At 51.8% G+C, this 24,285-nt stretch overlaps 2 protein-coding genes across 2 annotated transcripts; both read left to right on the top strand.

Annotated features, from left to right (window-relative positions):
- The first annotated feature begins 380 nt into the window (after positions 1 to 380).
- LOC119107402 (neuronal cell adhesion molecule-like) lies at positions 381 to 3,860 on the top strand. The gene is made up of 7 exons (XM_037230835.1): positions 381 to 593; positions 1,403 to 1,517; positions 1,975 to 2,166; positions 2,631 to 2,721; positions 2,854 to 3,001; positions 3,582 to 3,613; positions 3,767 to 3,860. Exons 1-7 carry the CDS (start codon positions 381 to 383, stop codon positions 3,858 to 3,860), a joined length of 885 nt encoding a protein of 294 aa, XP_037086730.1.
- LOC119107401 (tyrosine-protein phosphatase 99A) lies at positions 3,779 to 23,086 on the top strand. Its single transcript, XM_037230834.1, has 12 exons — positions 3,779 to 3,856; positions 4,141 to 4,310; positions 4,988 to 5,083; positions 6,584 to 6,795; positions 7,719 to 7,844; positions 8,113 to 8,279; positions 18,712 to 19,001; positions 19,223 to 19,414; positions 19,656 to 19,783; positions 20,651 to 20,778; positions 21,208 to 21,343; positions 22,883 to 23,086. Exons 3-12 carry the CDS (start codon positions 5,026 to 5,028, stop codon positions 23,084 to 23,086), a joined length of 1,641 nt encoding a protein of 546 aa, XP_037086729.1. The 5' UTR covers positions 3,779 to 3,856; positions 4,141 to 4,310; positions 4,988 to 5,025.
- Positions 23,087 to 24,285: the final 1,199 nt, after the last annotated feature.

Here is a 24,285-nt window from a genome sequence, read left to right as displayed (position 1 = left end):
TTGCATGCTCGGCGTAAACAACGCATTCAACATAATCACGTCCTCAGGCTGCGCACCACTTTGTTTTGTTTGCATAGCTGCTGTGCAGCTGATGAGATCCGAGCTCCCACCAGCTGCCGGCGGCGATCACGCTCTGCGGTCTGGCCAGAGGCGATGCACTCAAGGCTGTCATCGGGATTTGGAATAGCCTGACTGCACAACGGTAGATCGCGGCTTCTAAGCCAACGACGTCTGATGTCACTCAAAGTGTACAACGGGCCCTTTTATATCAATGTGCAGCATGTGACGATTAGGATTTCATCATTAATTAGCCTAACCTCCGCCTGTTCTAAAACATTTAGCCGTCGCGCACAAGCCGCGACAAACATCACTTGACGTATATGTGTCGGCTCCGCTCACTGGCAGCGCCATCCGGTAAGCCAGCGATCCTGGCTGCGCACAACACAAGCTCCACCTCGGTGCGCGTCCGCTGGAGGCCATTGTCGAGCCAGGAGCTGCGCGGCGAGTTCCAGTACTACCGCATCACCTACCGTGAGCGTGGCGCGGCCAAAGACAGCGCCAAAGAGCTTCGGATCAAGGACGAGAGAATCCAGGCGAGTGCAGGCCGAGGGGTGGGGTGAACAGAATAGACCTATCTTCAAGGAAGTCTCCCTGTCAGCTGCGAATAAGTGGGCGGGGCTCGGGGCGGCCTTGGACGAGCCAGCGTGGCTTATGCCGGGTCACAGACGATGCGTTCCCGCTAGCTGAAAAACCAAGTGCCTTACTTCTCGTGCGGGGAGTCAGTGAGAAAAAGAGTGACTGGCCGGGCTTTGAACAGGATACTGGAATCGGAGTCTAAGCGCGTTAACGCGAGGTTTGGGGGTTTTCAACTGCGGTGGAGGTATCTTGGTGCCACGGGAGGACAGAAGCACAGCTGAAATTTTTACATGGGTGCGGAGGTGTCACCGGAATCCGGCACCTAACTCTCCAACCGATGGTCTGGAGTGTGCAAACTTGTGTTTCGTGGTCCAAACCGAGGAAGGCCTAAACCGTTTGAATAAGATGACCATCCCTGCTACCAGGAGGGACGCGATGGGTGGAGCCATGGGCTCTGTCCCCTCTCTCGATGTGGGTGACACGCCCGTGTGAGCGACCTTCGACACGCACAAGTAGCTTTTGTCACTTGCGCCCTGAACTCACCACCAACATGCGGTCACAAAATTTATAAATAACTTCAAAAGCCACGCCTCATCAAACATAACCGTAACATCGTGTCATCATAACCATCAAACATCTACCCATGTCCAACTTGATCTTCGGCCAACGCCAGCTGACCGACAGACGTCCTCACGTTACTGCGGTATCAGCTGATTTACGCGTGCAGTGTCAAATGGTCAGATCATTTTTTTGCCGCCATTTCCAGAGTCACGCCATCTTTGGCCTGCGTCCATTCACCCAGTATCTCATCTCCGTACAAGTGGAGAACCCGGCTGGCCTGGGCCCCAGCTCTACCGTCGTTGTCACTACGGACGAAGGAGGTAATGTGAACACGCATGTAGCTCAACTCCTTTGGCACTGCTTAAATCCGATGTAGCGACCTTTCCAATAATTTAGCTTGCGATGTTGATTCACACATATTGCGCAAGGAGTAGCAGTTTGGATGCCATACATGTTACTATGATAATAAAGGTCATGCAATGCCACGACATTGCAATCAAAGTTGCCTGGATTTAACACACTGGTACAACCATCGCGACTTGGTAGCCGACAAGACAAGATCTACGAGACAGCTTGAAATAGTTGGATCTGTTTTGCTGCCAGCTCAAGCACAATCCAGGAAGACCTAGCAAGTTGAAGGTTGCTACGGTTTCGAAAAACGGTCCACATATTCTTGCTGTGAGACGTGGAATAACCTGTTCTGATTCAGTCGTTTTCAGCAATTTGGCGTCATTTGGCCTGCGGAGGACGTTGACCCGCCTCGGGACTTTGCTTCAGTTCCTGAAGCTCCGCGGCAGGTGTCCGTCCTGAACGTGACCGACACCACGGTCACCATCTCCTGGCTGCCGCCGAGCCGCCGCAACGGTCTCATCGAGGGCTACAGGATCTACATCAGCACTGGCAACTTCACTAACGCCACCTGGCTCCGGCTGCCCCTGGACAATACGCAGTACACGCTGAGGAACCTCGGTGAGAAGCTACCGGATGGCTGATGGCTTTTATTCTGACAAACGTTCTATGCTTGTCGGTTTTCACCTAAAGCAGGGAGTGGACGCAAATGGGTGACTGTCTTCACTTGTCATTTCGTTATGTGATGCTGTGCGTAAATTGTCCGCAACGGTGGTCTTTATGTCGTTGCATTTGCAAATCACACCAAACTGCATGAACATTTTACCACCGCATCCACATTACCAATCGGGATTTTTCAAAGCACTGTGTGAACAGCACGGCGACAAGCGCCGCAATGCAGTCCTGTGTGTCGCTTATTGACAGCTGAAACACTCAGCGATACTGCAAACAGCCTGCGGTATTCATATTTTGTGCGGCTTTTATGACACTCCTCTAGAAAAAACCAGGCCAGCAATCCACCAGCCGGTCTTCGTCCTGTCGCTGTAGCCAAAGTAAGAGTCCACTTCCCACCTCGCCTGTGGCAGTTCCGTTCACCAACTACTCGGTGACGGTGAAGGCGTTCACTCGGAGCATGGAGGGCCGCGAGTCGGCGGCGCTCGCGGTCACCACCGACGTGTCGGCGCCGGCGGCACCGCGGCTGACCTCGCTCGCGTGCCGACCGGACGCGGCACTGCTGCTGACCTGGCGGCCGCCGGAGCGCTCCAGCTCCAACTCTAGCTCGAGCTCTAGCTCCAACTCCGGCTCCAGCTCTAGCCCCAGCTTCAGCTCCAGCCCCAACTCCAGCTTCATCTTCAGCGGCCGCGTCCACCACTATCTGGTCAGCTACCGGGCCGAGCGGGCGGCAGCCATCACGGAGGTGCCGGTCGCCGCCGACCCGGTCGGCCGGGAGGGAAAGGTGGGTATGGAGAGAGGGAGAACACTGCAGACACTGCGCCGCGCTGTGGGTCTTGACAGAAATCAGCAGAGAATTACTTGTCTTGGTTTGGTATCCCCATGCTAGGCTAGAATAGGACGCCATGACATATTTCAATCTTGTATGTTTTCATTTATAAACTGCTTACACAGGTCATTTGCAATATACTTACACAGGTTATTTACAAAATGCTTACACAGGTCATTTACATAGTAATCACATTGTTTACATTTTGTTTCTGTCTTTTGACGGACATCATCTGTCGCATGCAGGTATGTGGCTCACTGCGATCTTTTGTCTGCCTCGGGAGAGACTCATCATCAAACAATCATCCGTCGATCGATAGCGAGCCATGCCAGGGAAAGGAGACGTCTGAGACCGCAGCGACGACCTCCAACCATCCTAAGCCGAGCTAGTTTAAAGAAAAAAGTGGCACGTTCTATAGCGTGTCTTCCAAGAAAGTCTCCTGAGTTCCATCCAGGATAATGTCCGTCTCCGGTTTCTCGTGACCGATGCCTGCGGTCTCCACTGGCCAGCCCATACTCTGACCATTCCTCCTCAGTTTCTGCTGTCGAATCTGACGGCCGGCACGCTGTACGAGGTCCGCGTGCGGGCGGCGGCCCGCTCCCTCCACCGCTCGGTGCCGCTGCTCCTGTCGCCGCCCTCGGCGCCGCTGGCCGGCCGCGCCCGGCGCCAGTGCGACCGCGCCGCTGGCGCCACCTGGAGCGTGTGGCGCCACCTGGGCAGCGCCGCGCCGCTCAACGCCGGCCTTATCGCCGGCATCGCGTGCGCCTGCTGTGCCTTCCTGCTGGCGCTGGCGGCGCTGGCCATCTGGAGGTGAGGCGGGCCTACCGGCACACAGGCGAGGGATGCTGTCCGGCACAGTTAGCCTCCGAACTGGGGCCTTCGTGGATGCAGATGTAAGGTTATACACTTTCGGACTATTTGGCAAGGGATGCGTGTGTTTTCCCGCATTTTGGAGCACATCAAACCTTGTGTGATCGTTGAATGCAGTTTAATCTGGACCTGAAAAACCCGCCCCATCAGCACGCTGACATTAACTAAGCCAGTGTGCCTACAGCGTGCCACTCCAGCCACACATGAGCCGCTATACCCGGCAGGTGTTACGTGGCGGGGTCGCGGGGCTCCACGGCCGGACCGGCGGCGGTCCGTGTGCCAGTGACGTCCCCCGCCGACTGGGAACGGCGCGGGCCGGGCGGAGGCACCGGACCAGTCCCGGCCGCCGCCTTCTCGGCACACGTGGCTAACCTGCACGCCAACTCAGATGAAGGTACAGCGGGGCAGGGGTGCAGTCAGCAGAATAGGGGTATTGCCAAACGAGACAAGGGTAGGGGTTAATGAAATAAGAGCAGTCAATTGTCGTCGCGAAAAGCAAAGCCACATTTGGATCTTTGCCAGATCAAAGAATCTGAGTCCCTCTTTTCTTCCAGAAAAACAGTGCCATTTATCGTGTCCATTCAAGACAGTATACGGATCATGAGGCGGGATTTCCAGCGATAATGCTCATATAATGCTTGTTTGGTCCGCGGTGACCCGTATTTAGGGACGGATCCTGAAGCGCAGGCTCCTTTTTCCCTAGAAGGGCATTTGCTGTGAAGAGCGCACGGGTGACACAACTGTGATCAGTTAACAGTGCAAGTATTAAGACACGTGAATGAAGCAGTAAACGGGTTGATGGCGTTAATAGACGGGACAATTTTGTAGTAAACCGGATAAGGCTAATAGCATGTGGATCAAGGATGAATGGATTCATTCAGCAGATTAACAGCATTGATCGAGATATTTGGGATGACAGTTCACTGAATGCGCTGTTGGAAACTGAACAGTTTTGTTGAAGAGGACAGTAGCGGTGAAAAAAGAAAGGTGTTAATTTTATTACAAGAGGGAAGCCTTCATTACATAGAAAATGACCACTAGTGCAATCACATTTTGCATTTGCCTCTACAGGTCTTTATAAGGAGCATGAAGAGATACTGGAACACAGCATGCAGCTGGGGTGGACTACAATTGCTGAGAAAAACAGGTGTCAAGACATCAACGCATGTAAGCATGCTTGTTCCTTTATCATGCTGTAGAGTACGCGTAATCATTCTGCAAGACTGGTGTTTAACTACACACGTACCGCCCCGTAGCAGGTTTTGTAACGGAGCTCAAGTGTTCGGTGCAGGCACCGGCTGGGGCGCGGGCGCCTGGCGGCGTAGGACGCACACCGGCGCCGACACCGGCGACACTGGCCGACACACCGGCGCCGACACCGGCGACACCGGCCGACACACCGGCGCCGACACTGGCGACACCGGCCGACACACCAGCGCCGACAGCGGTGACACCGGCCGACACACCGGCGCCGACACTGGCGACACCGGCCGACGTACCGGCGCCGACACTGGCGACACCGGCTGACACACCGGCACCGACAGCGGCGACACCGGCCGACACACCGGCGCCGACACTGGCGACACCGGCCGACACACCGGCGCCGACAGCGGCGACACCGGCCGACACACCGGCGCCGCTGCGGCGGGCGACTGTGACGGCGCACCCTCTGTCCTACCGCTCGGCAGCCGGCTCTCGCTGGTCGATCCGTACACCAGCTACGTGCATGTGTTGAGGCGGGCCGCTGGCTGCGACGACGCGTCTAGTCACGGGCTCATGCGAGCAGACGCTCCAAGGATCGGTCCCCGTGGGAGAAAAGAAGGAGTGATGACGAGGTCGTCCTCCTTCCCGCGGGCGGACCCGGCTGCAAGCCGGGGTCACCTAGCGTCAGACCCGTATCTTTCTCATCAGTCAAGGGAACCTGCCCGGACTGGACATAGCGGCTTTTACCCCCGGCAACGTCCGCATGAAAATCCATGCATGTGGGTCGCCGCGCGCCTTTAAGGAACGCTTCGCGCAAGACACCGGCTGCTTGATGGCTCCGAAAGATGACGAGGAGCAGTCTGTCGCGCCACCTCTAAGGTCATACTGAAGACCTCTGTCGACGTGGCGCCGCCCGACCGCCAGCTGACTGGTAGTCGGGTCCGGGCGAAGGGAAGAGGGGTGTCCTCTTCATCGCCAGCTCCTTCCCCCACGCCATTGGATCTCTGTGGCGTCTGCTTAAGCGGACCGGCGGCAAGGGGCGCAGTCACAGCCAGCGGTCGGCCTCAACACATGCGCATGGCCGGTGTGGATGCGCTTGCGATAGCCGGACGCCGGACAGAAGGACAGCAGGCAGACCGTCCCATCCGCTCGTCGCAGCAGCTCGCGGGGAGGGACCGCCGGGCTCTCGTGTTCTCCAACGCCAGATTTCCGCGCCTCAAACGGCGTTCACTTGGCACACCTGTGGCTCCGCACGCTATATATAAAGCTAGGATGTATTGCATACTGTGCGTTGAAGGGTTCATCGACATTTCATTTCCACTGATGCACGGAATAGAATATTCATCCATCATTCGTGTTCCATTGGTCAATCTGCGCAACAGGAACCACGCAAACTTCTTGGTTCGCCCACACCAGGGCACCTGTGCACTGCCCAGTCAACTACGCTGTTGTGCTTCTGACCAGATGCCCACAGTCTGGTGCCTCTGCGTCCGCTGCCCGGTCAGCGGCAGGGAGAGCACATCGACGCCAACTACATCGACGGCTTCCTCTTCCGCAACCAGTACATCGGCGTCCGGACACCGTTGACTGGCTCGCTGGCGGCTTTCTGGCGCCTGATCTGGGAGCAGCGGGTCCAGATCGTCATCATGATCACCAGCCAGGCGGAACGAAACAGGGTCAGTACGCGCCAAGCGAAGGTCATGGTCAGCATGTACTGACTTACGTACAGGACCAGTACGCATCAGTCCGGGAGTTGCTTCAGCATAACCTGTGACAGAGATAACCCTCGATAGATAAGACAACAGCATGACCTCCGTTGGAGCGCATGAAAGTAACGTAGCAGTTGTGAGTAGGCACATGAACAGCTGAGGTGGGTAGAACCGACTAGTTCGGTGTCTTCATGCTCTTGGCTCAATGCCAGTCCCAGTAATGTCACATGGGTATTGCAACCCTGATCGACCATGCTTGTTCGGTAGAGTCAACAGACTAGATCTACCTGACTCCGAAGTGACATGAATGAAGAGGCCGGTGGGTTAAACCCGAGCAAGCCGCAGATGCAAGCTATAGTTCTGCTCCTCAACCATGGTTTTATCACATATTGTATCCGAAGGGCGGAATTTAGAGGATCCGTAGATTTAGAGGAGTAGATTTAGAGGTGTGTCTGCGGCAGCATTAGCCGACCATGCCACAGCCTTCGTGACTCTCACTTTGATCGATATTACAGTGTGCTTGAAATGTCAAGGAGAGCTGGTTTATGTCTTAATATCACGCTATTTGGGGTGATGAGCTTTTGCGGGGGGGGGGGGGCAGAATGGACGACTTCGAGAAATTTAACTTAGAAATGAAAACAACGTAACACAAAGCCTTTTGAAATTATGTCGAAGCATGCTTGAAACGTTCTCAAGCAGTTTCAAGTGTTCTTAGGTGGTGAGCATTCTCGACTCAAAACCGGGTTCGTCTTAAGACCCCGTCACGTTGCTGGGAGAGAGAAATCGTGAAGCGCGAGGCCGTTATGTTTTTGTCAAGCCCAACTTCAATTCGCTTACCGTAGTGAGCTGATTCTTTGTAGTACGTACTTGATATGATACGCCTTTTACAGAATACGTACAATAAATATTGGCCCCTGGACGGAAAGGAAACGCACGGTCTCATAGAAGTGGAGCACCTGCAAACACGGCGGCTGGCGTCGTATACAGTACGGAAGTTTGTCATGAAGCACGCCAAGGTACGTTCCTTCAGGTGCATCGGAAACCATGACACCAACGAACTTGAACTTAACTTAACTTAACTTGACTTGAACTTATCTGAACTATGAACTATGAACTTAACACCAACGAGTAGTGTCGCCCTATGAAATTCTTGCATACAGTGTAAGTTACCTATTGACCTTCATGCTTAGCACATTGCATCGGGATGAAATGACGGAACGTTTACCGTACTCAAATAGAGCATTACATATCGCACACTTCCCAACGTGGCGGGCACTGCCGCAGCAAAAAAGCAGAGCCGTATGCGGCGGGCGGGTCATCTACGAGTACCACTACACCAGCTGGCCGGCCGAGGGTGTGCCCGACCAGCCCCTGTCCATCCTCCGCTTCGTGAGGAAGACGGCCGCCGCCAACAGCGGAGACGGGGCCGGGCCTATCCTGATTCACTGCAGGTACGCACGCGTCCGGGACCAGCAGCGGGCGGTGTCGTGCCCGGGGCTCTCAAACTTGGCTGCAGGCGCCTTGTTATCTTTCCATCCTGATCAGTACGAGCTGTGTTTAAATCTGTCTGTCTGTGAACTCATGTTTGTCGTATGCTTGTCATTGTTCATTGGTCGGCTTTTGTCCCATAAGACTATAAGGAATGAGTGCTCGTCGTGTGCTCCCAAAGGTAGTGCGTTGCATGACAGGCCTTTGCGGAGTAAAGTCAGATTGCTGGATCCATGCGGTTGCAAACACGTACGACTTTGCCCAAGGCTCCCTATCGCATGCCGCATGAATGTTTGGCTCTCTGCAACTACTCAGATTAATAAACCTCATTTCTGTAGGGAGCATGGACATGTCCTAGCGCCTGCAACGGCTTAAATAGATAATGCAATTTAGTAAACAATATATATTTAAATTAATTCAAAATAAATCCCGACACAAGTGGCGCTGCCAGGTAATGGCCAAAATAATTCCTGAGAGTTGTTAGGCACCACAACCAACTACTCATTAGTAATACCACTTACTGGATATGGGCTGAGCGTGCCTATGCATCATACATCACGGAAAATTCGTGAATACACTCCCCACTCTGATAGCTACAATGCTACCATAGTCACGTTCCGAGGCATCTATCTGACATAATACATGGGAAACCCTGTCGTCTGATCCCATGGCTCGAGAACCACCAGTGGTAGAACCCCCTAGTACCATCTGTTCTCAATCAGCATGGCGATATGAAGGTTTGTGTTACACTTTGGTCCAAATCGAACCATGACGCGTTATGCGGGGCAAGTAAACTTGCCCAATGGGGTCATCGGAGGTCGTCGAATGAAGTAAAACGGCTATCGCGTGCTAATCGAATGTGTATCGGCCAGTCGCGAGGAGACCGATTGAGTGTAAACCAGAATATAGCGGCCAGTTGAGCTTGTCAACCCAACCGGGGTGATGGTTCCAAAGAGAGCACTCATTGACGGCTTCTCGGTCATGGCCTCATCGACCTGGAACCAAGACTCGACCTTGCTCAGCGAATAAGTCATCCTGGCAACGACCGACTTCATTGCTGATAAGAACTGCAAGCTTCTGGAAAAGCAACGCGGAGAGACAAGGACCTGCAAGTCGTCGCTAGACAATAACCCAAACCCAGAGGACGCTGTGAACTACCTACTGGGGCTTCTCAGCAGCCTGGGGCTACTATGATTTCACCGCACAGCTTGGTGTTCAAACAAGACGCGCCCATCATGCTCTTACGAAAACCTGAATTCCCAACCCCTGAAATGGCGACATTTCTGACGAACAAGGCTGAGGAGGCAAACATCTTCACCCGAAGAGTCCCACTTATCCCATCTGAAATGCCCTTCGATTTCAAACGGATAGTTTCCTGCCAAGCAGAGCTACGGCATGACTTTGAATATGAGGCAAGATCAATCTCTGTAAGTGAGCGGTCTCGACTGAGCCAGGGGTTTTCGGGTGTTGGCGGTACACTTGCCAATCGCCGTCTCGCGTCGTGTACGGTCTCGGCTACTCAGCACCCGAGCCGCCCGCTCCAGGATTGCCCGAGCCGGTGGAGGAACCATACTGCTGTACATCGGAGGGACATGTGACTCCACTGATTGGTCAGCTGGTCGAGCCTCGATTCAGGAGAATGGGACGACCCCTCTCGTGGGAAGATTCTTCCCGAATATGCTGAGACTGGCGTGTAACATCTCATCGCAAATCTGTAAATTGCATCGTGCTGTTTGCATTTGGTATTTTTAAGTAAGTGCAATGTCTGGTGGGGCAGATTTTCGTACGTATTAACGGTATTGGTCCAGAAAATTATTGCGGCCTGCAATTTTTTTGGAGCTTGTCTCACTTCTAAATACCTTTTTATTACTTCGACATCGCCCGGTCACCCAGCTGGGGAATGATTAAACCAATAGAGTACCAATGAGTAAAGCACACGCCTGCTACCTGTTGGTGAGCCGCCGTCAAAAATGCGATGATTCGATAGATGAGTTTCTGCAATGCCTCAAAGGCTTGAGTGGAACTTGCGGCTAGAAACATGTAACCGCTGACCAGCATTGCACAGACTCTACTCAAGATACTTTTAAGAGTAATTCAAGTTCCCCATTGTTTGCCTTGTCAACACGAAAGCATGAACAGTCACCTCACATCCCTGGACTGCATTTGATCAGTCATAAGCCTCAAGCATAGACTAAGTCCAGAAGAGCTGTAATTCATTTGCAGCACAGCCGAGTCCCGGAATGCCGCTACCAGCAACAGCAATTCAGATCTGGGGCAAGAATGGAGGAACGTTTTCATCCTCAGGTGCCTGAACTGGCTGTATCTGTTGTTAAGTGTTTGTTGCAATGGAAACAATCGGCATCCGCTCCCAATCAATCCCGCACGTGGAGCAATGTGTGCAAAGCGAGCCAAAGCAAAGCACGTGTCACATTTTGCCACCGTGCGTCGGTTCTCGCAACATGTGACATCTGCAGCACTCATTGCACTTGCACTGGCTGTAACGTTCTCTGCTGCAGTGTGCGCTGCAGCTGCCTGTCAAGTGTACCTGTCCATATTGGTACTACCGGAAGAAAAGTGTGCTGTTGGATACAGGTGATTTTGATTTTTTTTTCTGTGAGACGCGATCTCGTGACGATGATATATGAGTTCTCAGACAAACGCAATGCCCATGATTACGGAAGATGTCAAGTGCAATTGCGGAACAATGCATATAGATCAGACAGTAGTAATAGCCTTGTTCCTCTTAAAAAAACAGGGAAATGAAGAGAAAGATGTGTTGATGTTTTGGCAACATACCTTTATCAAAAGGAATAGCAGTTGTTAATTTAAAGTTGCCTGCCAGCCCTACTCCATTTTTCAGTTGTTTTTGAACAGCGAGTCACAGTTTTTACTGGCCACCAGCACCCAGGGATTTAAAAAGCAACGGTTGCTAACCATTGCTACGATGCAGTGCACGTCAAACTAAGAATTAAAATACGCGAAAATACGTGTATGTGCATACGAATTAAGGTAAAAAGTCATCACGCATCACGCTTCATTCACAATACAAGCGATTTGCGCCACGAAAATTTTTGCTTGCTTGCGCCACGAAATTTTTAATGCGTGCAAACGATTTCATTTAAACAGACCTAAAGCATCACTGCCAGGCACCACTCATGCATGTAAACGATTTTAAGCTAGCACGCATCACACAGCAGGGTGCTTATCACATTCGCATAATCAGCCATGATGAGCCCTGGACGTTGAGCTCTGGTCGCCGACCTTTTGCATGAATATATTCACATATTTCCCTGTCTGGATGGTCCTGTATTCTGTAGTCGACTTTTAGCTCTCCAAAGGGTAAAATGTCCATACCTTCTTGGATTTCCGCCTGAGCGTGTTTTGCCCCCCCCCCCCCACCAAAAAAATCGTCACCGAAGGGGGTGCTCCTTGTTTTGGTTTTAGCTTCCTGCAGGTGTTCATTACACTTTAAACGGATAGGGCGCATAAACTCCCGACGTAGACCATGTCCCTCCTCTGTTTTCACAGTTTACGCTTAATTTCGTAAACCGTTTTTTTTTTTGCGCGCAAGCCCCTTTTTTCCGCACACTTGGGCTTCGAGATACGATATTTCATCACAGACTTCTTTAGTTGATTGTCATTATTTCAAACTATCCGAACGCGCAGCTTTGATTTTCTAATGGTATCTTTAATTTTCCAAAGGAAGTGCTCATTTATTTAGTGTTGAGGACCCGTCGTCCGACAGGACGTGTCACCTCCTCCCACTACCCATCCTCCACGCGCTCGACGTTTTGCCTCTTCCAACATTCTACCTGAAAGTTGTGGATGACATCCATTGTCCAACAATTAAGTCCATATTTGGCTTATGATCTTTCTCTCCTTTTCACTGCTTAACTCGCCCCCGTAAGAGAACTGTAAACACCAAATTCGCAGGGTGTGTCGGCCTGTACGGAAACTCACTTGGGTCAAAGTTTGGGACTCCTATGTTCCTGACTACTTTTGGGACAAATAAGGTCAAACAAGGTCAAACTCCAGGTTGGTGTCCAAAGTGTCCCGGAAGTTAGACACCTGTCCTAAGAAAAATTTCACATGCTCATTTAAGGTCAGTGACGTTGTTTGATCTTTCGAAGGTAATGGTGACCAAAATCATACAAGACTGCCTTGAGCTTTGCATTTGAGTAAGCGACAGAGAGTACGCTTTGCAGCATGTTCCTAGAAGCAACGTTTTGACCTTGATCATTTTAGGTCAGTAACCTATAATGAGCTTTACGAAGTCCATGGAAGATGAATGATGACATTCCTGTCATCAATAAGCTCTAAATGAGCACCAGACTCATACAGCAAGCCATAGAGTAATAAAACAGGCTGAAGTTGACCTTGGTATGACCATCATACCTAAACCTACGTACATGACATTTGTTTATTAAATTGTTTTGCTACTTAAGAAAACGTCTCAGAGATGTATGGCTTCGTGCAGCGCTCCGTTGTTGCATCAGGCTGAACAATTCCATAGAAAATGACTTTGTTAAATTCATGGCCTGACTGACCTGCTGCAGACCGGCGACCGTGAAAGGTAAATGTAATATTTGCATGTCAATCGATTGGCTACTTGATCGTCCACAACCATGCCAAATTTGGCGTGGCTACACCACGCCGTTCGGAAACCATTCCAAAAAACCTTTGGAGGGAGAGGGGGGTCAATTTGACTGCCCATCGAGCGCGTGTTAATGAGTTGTTTAAAACCCTATGGAACTTGTTAGACATTGTATTATCCTTAAAGGAAATTGGATGCACATATTTGCAGTGGGGCATTATACCAGGGTTGGTTGGCTTATATAGAGCTCCGTTTCTTACGTTTTGCGATTGTTCTTCCTTTCCACCGTCACTTTTACATCCAAATATGGCCGCCTTCCGTCCCATGTATGCTCCATCGCAAAGGCTAAGTTTGGATGCTGGTTGTTCATGAGCCCTAAAAAGTATTCAAAGGCACGCTGTCCGTGCGTTCATGCCCCAGCATAATCGTCGATGTGTAGCATAGCTAAGAGAGTTGGTTTTAACCAGCTGGAAGCCAAGGCTTTCGTTTCAAATTAGTCTAAAAATGCTATCGCAAGATGAGGAGAACATGGGTTCCCCATTGTTACCCAATTTCTGTCGATGGTAATCATCCCCGAAAGATAGAACATCATCCTGAATACACTGCTCTAAAAAGTGCAGATCTCTTTTTTATAGACCGACAGCATCAATTTCATGGAAATGTTCGTGCATTTTAACTTTCACGGCAGTGCTAGCCTCACTGACTGGTATACCACCATATAAATTGACGAAATATACATTAATGACAATACTGCCCTCTGGCAATCTCTGTTTCTGAATAATGGAAAGCCTTTTTTAAAAGTCTCTGGTGTCCCACAAATAAATGGGAACAAACCTCAAGAGTTAGTTGAGTATTTTCTCTAAAAGACACGAAGCTTTTCTGTAGGACTACCACACGCAGATATGTCGGGTCTAAGGGGCACTGCAGCTTTGTGATCCTTAGACAACCCATATGACACACAGACGTTCCACCGTGTCTAGGCCTTAGATCTTTGATGGTATTGAACGAAAGTTTTCCGCTAACTGTGCTCTGTGGTGTTCTTTTTCGGCCTCTACCTGAGGGACTGGGTTCCTACTCAGTTTTCACCGAAGAAAAAGCTGCTAAAGAACACGGTTAAAAATAACACTAAAAACACTCAATTTATATGGCAACGCACGAGTCAATGAGACTATCACTGGCATGAAAGCGAAGGTAGGCTGTTTCTCTCGATGATAATGCTTGAGTATGGACACACAGACAACATGCCGTTGAAGAATCTTTAGAGCCTATGAACAACCAGCATCCAAATTTGCCTTTGCTATGGAGCATGCAGGGGACGAAAAGGGGCCCATATTGGAGTACGCTAGTGACGGTACAAAGGAGGAAGAACCGCACAACATTAGTAACGAAGCTCTTAATTAAGTCCAAGAACTCTGATACAGTTCTGCGCTTTTAATTTGCGCATCTAACTGCCACTAAACGTAATATAATTCGTGGCTTCCATAGGGCTCTAAATAATTTATTGAGCAGTGAAAAGGAAAGATAGAGCATGAACCAAATACGGACTTTGCTGTGGGCAATGGATATTCTCCGTGACTTTTAAGTAAAATGTTGGAAGAGGAAATCAATATAAAACGCATGGTGGATGAGTGGTAGGAGACGAGAACATGTCCTGTTAAACGATGGGTTCTTGACAATACTTTGCACGGGTGAGCACTCGCTTTGAAAATCAAACAAATCGTTAGGCAAGCAGAACTGCGCGTACAGATGGCTTGGAAAAAGGACAATAAGCTAAAAAGTCCCTAATGAAATCTGTCTCGAAGCCCAAGTGCCCGCGGGACTACAAACTACAAACCCAGCGATCCTGTTCCGCTCTTCGCTTCCAAGTCGAACTGTCTGCGCCTCTGACAGGGAGGTCCTGTACAACAAAGCGAGACAACTGCTGGGTGGCGACATCCTCAAGCCCAGCATTTCTCCCCGGCCAACTCATTCGATGGGCACCACAAATGAACGACATGAAGGGCGTGTGGTGAGACGGATCTGAGGCCGTTAACCATTCCACTAAGACTACTCTCAGACCATCACCCACTCCACAAATACTACTCTCAGGCCATCACCCACTCCACAAAGACTACTCTCAGACCATCACCCACTCCACAAATACTACTCTCAGGCCATCACCCACTCCACAAAGACTACTCTCAGGCCATCACCCACTCCACAAAGACTACTTTCAGGCCATCAGCCACTCGACGAGGCCTGTTAGATATCACTGCTCAAAGCGCAGTATGTTAGTCGGTCATGCGGCACGACACCTGGTCGGTGTCGTTGACCTCTAATCTGCCTATTATTGGTTTCTGGTCCGGCATTAGGGCAATTCCTTCACGGCCTTCCAGGCATGCAAACAGCTACTGTATCACGTACGAAAAACGTGCAGTCGGTGTCACGAATGGACAACGCATAATGAGTCGGTTCGCCACAGGGCGCAGACAACAGGGTCTCTGATACACTTGGCTACCGGAACAAACCACCGTCTGTGGTCAGAGCACGGCAGAGCAGCACGCCAATCTCACCAAGTTCTCAGAGGCTGCCAAGAAGTCGGGCTTAACGCTCAACTCCAAGTGCTCTTTCTCGGTGGATTGGATGAGCATCCCGGGCCATGCTGTCTTCAGTGGTGACACCAAGTTTGTTGCCAGTGACACGGTTTTTTCCAGGCGTGCCGTCTTCCCGAAAACGTGGGCTGGCTACGTCTGACTCTGGGGATGTCCTCGTACTACTAGTACTTCTACTTGTAGATTCCCAACTACGTGTGAAAACTTCGTGTCACATCATTTTTCTTATCTGGAATTACTGAGCAGGCTTTCAGACCCCTTAATAGACCTGCAATGTGCTAGTGCTTCTCATCCAGGAAAGCATGTCATTTGCAGTTCGGACTGATACAACACACACAACAACGACTGCGACTCTAAATCAGGCTCGTCGTCCCGTGGCCTCCTCCAGAACGTTTAATGCGAGCGAAGAGAGGCACTCAGCAGTGGAGAAGGACGCGTATGTTATCACGGAAGCTTTACGGAAATTACACCACTGACTGTGCGTCGCTGTATTCTGATCACTAGCCAGAGATCAGCGTCATTCAGATTCAACTCAAAGAAATTGGGCGCGATCGAGAGCAGAAGCAGCTTGCGCAGGAAATTCGAACTCGCCCTTATACTTTTGAAATCAGCTGTCTACTGGGGAAGAAGAGTGTGTCAGCAGATGATACTCAGCATATTCTTTCTGTCTGTAGAACTGAGTGTGTGGTTGTCAGCTTAGAAAGCATAGGTGATCTGCACAATTATTATCCGTCACCTCGGGGAGGGGGGGGGGGGTAGAAATGGTGCATTTTGTTGGCTCTCGTAATTTTGCACTCTCAGTGATAGACTCTGCTTGCGTGCTACAGTCCATAGCTCGGTTCAGGCACTTTAAGTCAAAGCCACTCAGTCCTTTTGGCTCCTCGGACCGCTTACTTGGGTCAGCCGCAGCCGCTGGCTGTTTGCACACACCGATTAATTTTCACGCTTGCCTGCATCGCTTCCGTGTGCTGATACAGCAAACACAGTCGCCGTCGGCCTCCTTCAGTTGTTTGCTATTTGTACCGTGCTGTGCTATGCTGTGCCGTGCTGTGCTGTGCTTACACACATACATTCCAAAACGGGAGCGTTCCTGGTGCATTTGATGTGTGGCGCTCTTGAATAGTTGTAACCTCGCTTACTGTGAGGTCACGACTCACGACCACGACCCACTAGGTCATGCAACATAAACAGCAACAGTTATTGCGGGTGGCATAGCGTGTTATATAGAAGACCGTGGCCCTGGGCGTGGGCTCTGATATCCCGCAGTCTCCTACTTCAGCAGTGGGAGCGGTATTGCAGGAGGATGCACTGCACTCCATTCTTTCGTTATTATGTACAATAACGCGTGCAGTTCGTCATGGGAGTCTACTCAGTGTCACTCAGTGTCACTCAGTGTCACTCAGTGTCACTCAGGGTCAGTCACTGCTCAACTAGTGGCTGCTCAGTCCTCACATAGCTTCTCACACCAGGGTCCTTCTTTTGGGCCGTCATACCCAATGTTCAAAACATGAACCTCTTGTCGAAGAGATGGAACTCTGCGGCTAATCCCCAGTTCGCCCTTGCTCATTTTCCGGGTGGAAAAGAGACCACAGTCTCCGTCAGTGACCCTATTCCTGGCAACAAGACTCTCGGTTTTGAAATGAGCCAAGCTATCTGCGTTGCTCACGTAAACCTCGATCCCGAGCGACACCAGTCGCGGACCCAGGTGTCCCGGATGTGCAGCGGACGCGGACTCAGGCGTCCGGAACGTGCAGCGGACGCGGACCCAGGTGTCCCGGATGTGCAGCGGACGCGGACTCAGGTGTCCGGAACGTGCAGCGGACGCGGACCCAGGTGTCCGGAACGTGCGGCGGACGCGGACCCAAGTGTCCCTGACGTGCAGCGGACGCGGACCCAGGTGTCCCGGACGTGCGGCAGACGCGGACCCAGGTGTCCGGAACGTGCAGCGGACGCGGACCCAGGTGTCCCGGACGTGCGGCAGACGCGGACCCAGGTGTCCGGAACGTGCAGCGGACGCGGACCCAGGTGTCCCGGACGTGCGGCAGACGCGGACCCAGGTGTCCGGAACGTGCAGCGGACGCGGACCCAGGTGTCCCGGACGTGCGGCAGACGCGGACCCAGGTGTCCGGAACGTGCAGCGGACGCGGACCCAGGTGTCCGGAACGTGCAGCGGACGCGGACCCAGGTGTCCCGGACGTGCGGCAGACGCGGACCCAGGTGTCCGGAACGTGTAGCGGACGCGGACCCAGGTGTCCGGAACGTGCAGCGGACGCGGACCCAGGTGTCCGGAACGTGCAGCGGACGCGGACCCAGGTGTTCGGAGCGTGCAGCTTGGCGAGACACAACCCCTCATCCTGAGGCTAAGGCCTGACGGGATCAGATGTCATGAACATCCACCGATAGTCTCAGAATGATCGGCTAGACAGCCAATCCTCTGGCGTTGTCCTGCTGTCCCTCAGCGGCTTTCCAATCGGCTAAGCCTTAGCTGTAATATCTGCGAGCTGAACGTAGTTCTTTGCTAGATTTGTGCTCCAGACAAGATTCCCTGCACAACATTGTTTGTGGAATCAAGTCAGATCATGATGCTCTTGCATGTTGCAAAAATGTTTGGACTTACCCAAAGCCGTCTACTGTAAGCTGCATGAATGGCCGGCTTGCAACAGGTACGATTATGCGATGTCTAGTGGGCCTGTTCGAAGGTAATGGACGGCTTGCAAGAACACAAAAGGCGTGTAAATCGCTTCGCCCGAGGCCATGGCCAGCTGGAGCGCGGAATTAGAGATCGCACCAACACCAGAGCGTCTGGCATGCTTGCGTCCGGTAGCATAGGTGGGGCTCGGACCGACATCACAGCATCTGGTATGCTGGTGACTCGGTTGCATAGGTGGGGCGCGGACCGCCACCACAGCATCTGGTATGCTAGTATCCCGGTAGCACAGGTGGAACTTGGACCGCCACTACATCTGGTATGTTGGTATTCCGGTAGCACAGGTGGGGCCCGGACCGCCACCACAGCCTCAAGTATGCAAGTGTCCCGGTGGTAGTCCACATGGAAGTCGGACCGCACCACCGATCCTTTTTTTCGTTCGTGCTTCGACAGTCCCGGTGTGGGCTGGACCAGTGCCATAATCCCTTGTTTGTTCATGTCTCGCCAGTACAATTATGCCTCGGACCGGCAACGCAGCGCCGTGTTTGCTCATTTCTCGGCAGAGCCGGTGCGGATCGGACCGGCGTCTACGTGGTGCTGGACGCCATGATGAGCATGCTGAGGCTCCGGAGCGCAGTCAACGTGTTCGGCTTCCTGAAGCACATCGGCACGCAGCGCGGCTCCGTGGTGCCGACGGAGGAGCAGTACGTGTTCGTGCATGACGCGCTGCTGGAGGCGCTGGAAGCGGGAGAGACTGACGTGCCGGCCTCGCGGCTCGGCGAGTGCCTACACCGGCTACGCTCCTGCGACCCGGGCCACCACCCCCGGCCTCACGCTCGACCGCCAGTATCAGGTCAGTGGCCTCCGCCGCACGGGTGCTAGGTGCGTGCCGTCAGGCCGGCCGGTGCTGACCGACCCCCGTGAGTTAACAGCGTCACCCAGCCGGGGGTGCCGGCGGTGCTGCTGAGGCGCTCTGTCAGGCTTGGCTTGCTATCACCGCTGTGGTCAGCCCGATGGCCATCAGTTCTCTGTAAGTCTGAGTCTGCGCGGCCGCTCCGGTGGCACGCCGCACAGAAGTGCTTGTTCTCCGTGCCGAGCAGCTGGTGACGTCATACCGGCCGTCGGCGGACGAGATGACGTCAGCCAGGCAGAACCAGGCGAGGAATCGCAGCGGCCTGTTTCTGCCTCTGGACCGGTGGCGGGTGAACCTCTCGCTCCTGCCAGGGGTCGAGGGCAGCGACTATATCAACGCCACTCCCCTGACAGGTACGTCTGACATCGGACAGACACGGGCAGGGCAGGCGACTCGGCAACCTCAAGCGAGACCGCTTTGGAGCCCTGGATCGGTGCTGCATATTCAGAAATAAACTGTACGGTTTCATGCTGATTAGGTTCCTAATATTTCACAGCGATTGAATTATTTTTGCCTTTCCGACATGTCATATTATTTGCCGCATGTTCTGTTCCCTGCGTTTTAGACTAACGTTGTCTGACTGATGTTGCGCAGGTTACGACAGGCCTTGCGAGTTCATCATCACCCAGCATCCGCTGGCGCACACGGTAGATGACTTCTGGCGGATGGTGTGGGAGCACAGCGTGCAAACCGTGGTCGTCCTCTCTCCAATTGACGAGCAGGTACGATCGAATCTGAGAACCAACTCTTGGAGTAGGACTAATCACATGCTTCGGAGACCCTGCCTTTCGCAAAGTGGTGGACACTCATCAGAATGGGTCAAACTTTTCCCTTTGATCTTAGGGAACAGAAGTGTGACATCGCCCCTGCAGATCTGGACGCGATATTCGTCTCATTCATACTGAACAGTTGTATTTAACGGAAAACAAGAGTGGCATTGCTGTACAAATATAGCTGGTATCCTAAATATAGTGAGAAGATGTAAACCGGTAGAGGTGGAAAGGATGGTTGAATGGTGACGTCATATGAAAAGTGGGAGGAAGAGATGACGCCCGCCAGTTAGAATAGGCAGGCAGGATTGATGCTACGTGATTTCGATGGCAGCATCGTTAAGGAATCGTAGCATTTCACACGATGTCCTCCTGGTGACTTCTGTGATCTGCGAGAGCAATATCACTCACCTAACACTATCGGGCCACCTTAGGCGCCCCCCACCCCTCCACGACACCCACCCGCTCCGGATACCCTGTGGAGGGCCTCCTTCCCGCTGCAATTATCAGTATCGCTTGTAGGCACCATGGTTCTAACTCCGGTTCAAACCACACCACTCTTTTTGAACCTCAACGCTGTTCCCCTCCTCCGGCTTTGCACCAACACCTCTGGACCCCCTTCTCACCCTGTGACGCTGGTGGTGATCTCAGCTCCCCTACACCCGCCAGTACTACCCGCGGTTCTGGCCGGTGTCGGGTGACGACGCCGTCGGCGACCTCTTCCGGGTGCAGCTGGCGGAGCCCCTGTCACCGCCGCAGTCGGCGCCGGCGCTCGCGCCGCTGGAGCTGGCGCTGCGGTCGGACCGCGACGGCCGCCAGGCGGCGGTACGGCTGGTCGCGAGCCCCGAGTGGCCCGGGGGCGAGGTGGGCTCGCCCCTCCGCCTGGTGCGGGCCCTCCTGCGGCCCGCCGCCCGGCGCCAGGCCGAGCCGGTGGTGGTGGTTGACAGGTTAGTGGTGGAAGGATGTCGCAAATAAACACGTCGTCGGTTTGTGATGTCGTCGGTCTGTGAACGTCGTCGTTCTGTGAGGGTGGTTCGCGTGTGGCGGGGATTTATCCCTAGCGGTGGTGTAGGTGGTAAAGCACAGCTCATGGTTCAAAGGTATCCTGGAATTGCGAGACATATATGGTGCCTCGCGTGCATTTATGGATCTATCCACTTATCCTTGTTATCCGTTCTCTTCCCTCCATACTTGCGATGCAGTTTTCATGGTGTCGGTTTTGGAATCAACTTTTTCTGTGATTCATTCATGTACCCAATTCAGTGCCTAGTCTGGGACAGCAAGCGAGGCTCCAGGTCATGAGAGGTCAAGTTGAGATCCGCCACGCGTTCCGTGTCGATCGGCGCTGACGGAGGGTGTGCTGCGTGTGGCGTCAGGTTTGGCGGAACGGAGGCGGCCATGTTCTGCTGCCTTACCACACTGGCCAAACAGCTGGCCAGCGAGAACGCCGTGGATGTCTACATGTACGCCAAGATGTGTCACATGAGACGCCCAGGAGTCTGGCAGACACCGGTGCGTGCTCGCCACCGGCGCAGATGGTCATCGGTGCTAATCTGTGTACCCACTGTTGGCTGTATGCCTATGTATATATATATATATATATATATATATATATATATATATACATATATATATATATATATATACACATATATATATATATATACATATATATATATATATATATATATATATATATATATATATATGTGTGTGTGTGTGTGTGTGTGTGTGTGTGTGTGTGTGTGTGTGTGTGTGTGTGTGTGCGTGTGTGCGCGCGCGCGCGGGCAATGCGTGCGTGCGTGCGTGCGTGCGTGCGTGCGTGCGTGTGTGCGTGTACATATATATTCGGTGGAACGCGTTCTGTACTTCACCTTTTGTGTAAGCACATGCAGCTCAAGAATGATGGAAGCTGTCTGACCGTGTACTGAATGTTAATGCATGCTTCAGCATGAGACGTTAACGACGCATTGGTCACGAGCTCCCTGACAGACATAGCTGAACATGATTTATGACGTTAAGCGAGTGGGGCACATGGTCAGCCCTGCCAACAAGATGTGCTCCTCCGGGATTTTGCTTGCGTCACATTCAATGCTGATGTGTCTGGGTGCATATTTTGGGGAACTGGGCTTTCCAGCGTCCGCTCCCGCCTGTACAAGAACTGTGTCCCTGGGCTTCATGAATAGCCTGTGATAGGCGTGGGAGTTTTCGATAAGAAGACAAATGACCCGCATTTGGTGACAATATGGCGAGAAGGCCAGTAATGGCTGAGCAACAATGACCGCAATGTATGACAATAGCGTGTGAGTAAAAAAGTAATGATTGTGATAAATAAGGGCATAGTAATGGCCTGAATAATAAAGCATGGGATGCATGGGACATGGAACTAGCTTTGGCGTCCGGATTTGGTGAAAGAGGCCCCATTTGTCGAGATGCAGGCGAGTTACGGGTAACGCGAGACTAATTGCTTGCTTTGTTATCTTCGACTTGTCGCCAGTTTCCATTTATTTGTCATTTATTGGGCAAGATAATTCATATAGCTTGTGGTCTTTCGTGCACGCGAGCCAACACTTACCGCTATGAAATGATGATGTACCCGAGAATGATGCCACACAAATGCATTCACATGCAGGCATGCATGTGAGAAAGCATAGGTGAGAGTATTCCATGTATATACATATATATATATATATATATATATATATATATATATATATATATATATATATATATATATGTACATGCATTTACATATATAACAGTCTGCTATATATATATATATATATATATATATATATATATATATATATATATATATATATATGTATATATAAGGCCAAATACAGCATGATATTCCTTCGCAGAAAGCAGTTGCTTCCACTTAAACCTAAATCAACGCTGAAAACGTTTCCAATCCGAATTCAAACATTTTTTCCCGATCGCATGTCATCTCTCGCCGTCTGCAGTGGTCTTGTCCACCCCATCCTCTCACCGTCTCCGATGGCCTTGCCCATCCAATACCCATGACTCACGACGGACCTCGCCGTGCAGGACGATCTGGCGATGCTGTACCACGCAATGGAGTGCTTGAACAGGCCGGCACTACCGGGTCCCACCAGCGACCAGTCCGAGGCCGAGGCGCCGCCGCGTCCGTCCAGTCGCGGCACCAACACCGCTCCCCGTGGCCGGCGCTGGCCGCGAGAGCCGGCCGGCTGGGGCTGGCACGCCGGCAGAGGCTGTACTGCCACCGTCTGACCTCACGCCGCCCGCGTGGTGGATGCTATGTCAGCAGCCGGACTTGCATCAGTCCCTTGACTGTCCAACGCCACGACTAATTTCTCCAGAGGTGAGGAGATTTGACAGAAGAGCCCTCCAATGTCCAGCCTTATCTTTTTAATTGGTAAGTGTTATGGACTGCGCTCTTCTCTTCTTGAAAAACTGTGCCGTCGCTTGCGTCCGTTTTGAAGGATGCCCTCTTAGGAGCAGACGTGACTACTATAAATCATGACCGTTTCATTGCCAGTGGGCGCGAAGGATCTTGATTGTGTCCTACCATGTGGTAGCGTTTGATGGACGGTCAAACGCCAATGCCATCATTTTGTACCAGTGTAATGATCTCATTTTAGATAGAGGATGCTGAAACTCTGTCGCATATATCTTCTGTCACTGACTGGTGGACATGGCCTGACGATCAGCAGATGTTCATGACTATTCCGCATCAGTTCATGACTGATGCGGAATAGCCTGGCCAGGGTTAGATGAACGAACTCGCTTGCAATTTTGTCTGTCTTCATCCGCGCTTTCGTGTTCACTCTTCATCGATCGTGCATGCCACGCTTAATAAAGAGCATAAGGAGGCGACGTGTTTCGCTGGTGCATTTTGCTAACCACTCTTTATGAAGTTATCTATGATATTTTGCGTAAAATGGATGGGATTCGTGGTATAATCACGGTGGAGGAAAATTATAGGAGAACCGGGAAATTGAGGTCCAACTGAGGTTTTGCACGATCAGCGTATGCGCAGCGTATGTCGTCGATCAAAACGGCCAAGCGACCGAACAATTGGTGCTCAGCCAAGCGGTGTCATTAGATGGTATGTGGAGCGACGTGCAGCGAATCAACCACAAAGAATGCAAAGCTAAGTGCCACTTTTGTAATGACTACGAGCTTTTTGTTGGCACGGTAATGCTCAGCAATGGCACAAATGTCACGACATTGGCAATGCCTAGCATTGAGCTTTATTGAATTCATCATCTACTGGTTTCCCTAAAAGCCAATTTTTAAAAGACCAATACAGGAAAAGACTCTGCGTACATCTTTGTGAAATGCACGTCGTAACGTTGGCTTTACCTTAAGCTTGTAAGTAGCAACCATAAAACGAAAAAAACGTTCCGATTCTTACCTTACTTGTGGAAACTGGAAATGAGAGGACGTTCCCAGATCGACACTCGGCA

The sequence above is a fragment of the Pollicipes pollicipes genome, unplaced genomic scaffold (assembly GCF_011947565.3).
Source record: "Pollicipes pollicipes isolate AB1234 unplaced genomic scaffold, Ppol_2.1 Scaffold_6686;HRSCAF=7923_pilon_pilon_pilon, whole genome shotgun sequence".
NCBI lineage: Eukaryota > Metazoa > Arthropoda > Thecostraca > Pollicipedomorpha > Pollicipedidae > Pollicipes > Pollicipes pollicipes.
Note: the sequence above shows the minus strand (reverse complement) of the source record. Positions and strands in the feature narration are given on the sequence as shown.

Excerpts from the sequence above, each read along its gene's own strand:
- LOC119107402 (XM_037230835.1), top strand. The coding sequence starts at position 381 with ATGTGTCGGCTCCGCTCACTGGCAGCGCCATCCGGTAAGCCAGCGATC. Across the intron at positions 2,722-2,853 it reads CTCGCGGTCACCACCGACGT|CTCTAGCCCCAGCTTCAGCT; the intron begins GTCGGCGCCGGC and ends CTCCGGCTCCAG. Across the intron at positions 3,002-3,581 it reads CGGTCGGCCGGGAGGGAAAG|TTTCTGCTGTCGAATCTGAC; the intron begins GTGGGTATGGAG and ends ATTCCTCCTCAG.
- LOC119107401 (XM_037230834.1), top strand. The coding sequence starts at position 5,026 with ATGCAGCTGGGGTGGACTACAATTGCTGAGAAAAACAGGTGTCAAGAC. Across the intron at positions 5,084-6,583 it reads GTGTCAAGACATCAACGCAT|ATGCCCACAGTCTGGTGCCT; the intron begins GTAAGCATGCTT and ends GCTTCTGACCAG. Across the intron at positions 19,784-20,650 it reads TCTCTCCAATTGACGAGCAG|GCGGCGGTACGGCTGGTCGC; the intron begins GTACGATCGAAT and ends GACGGCCGCCAG.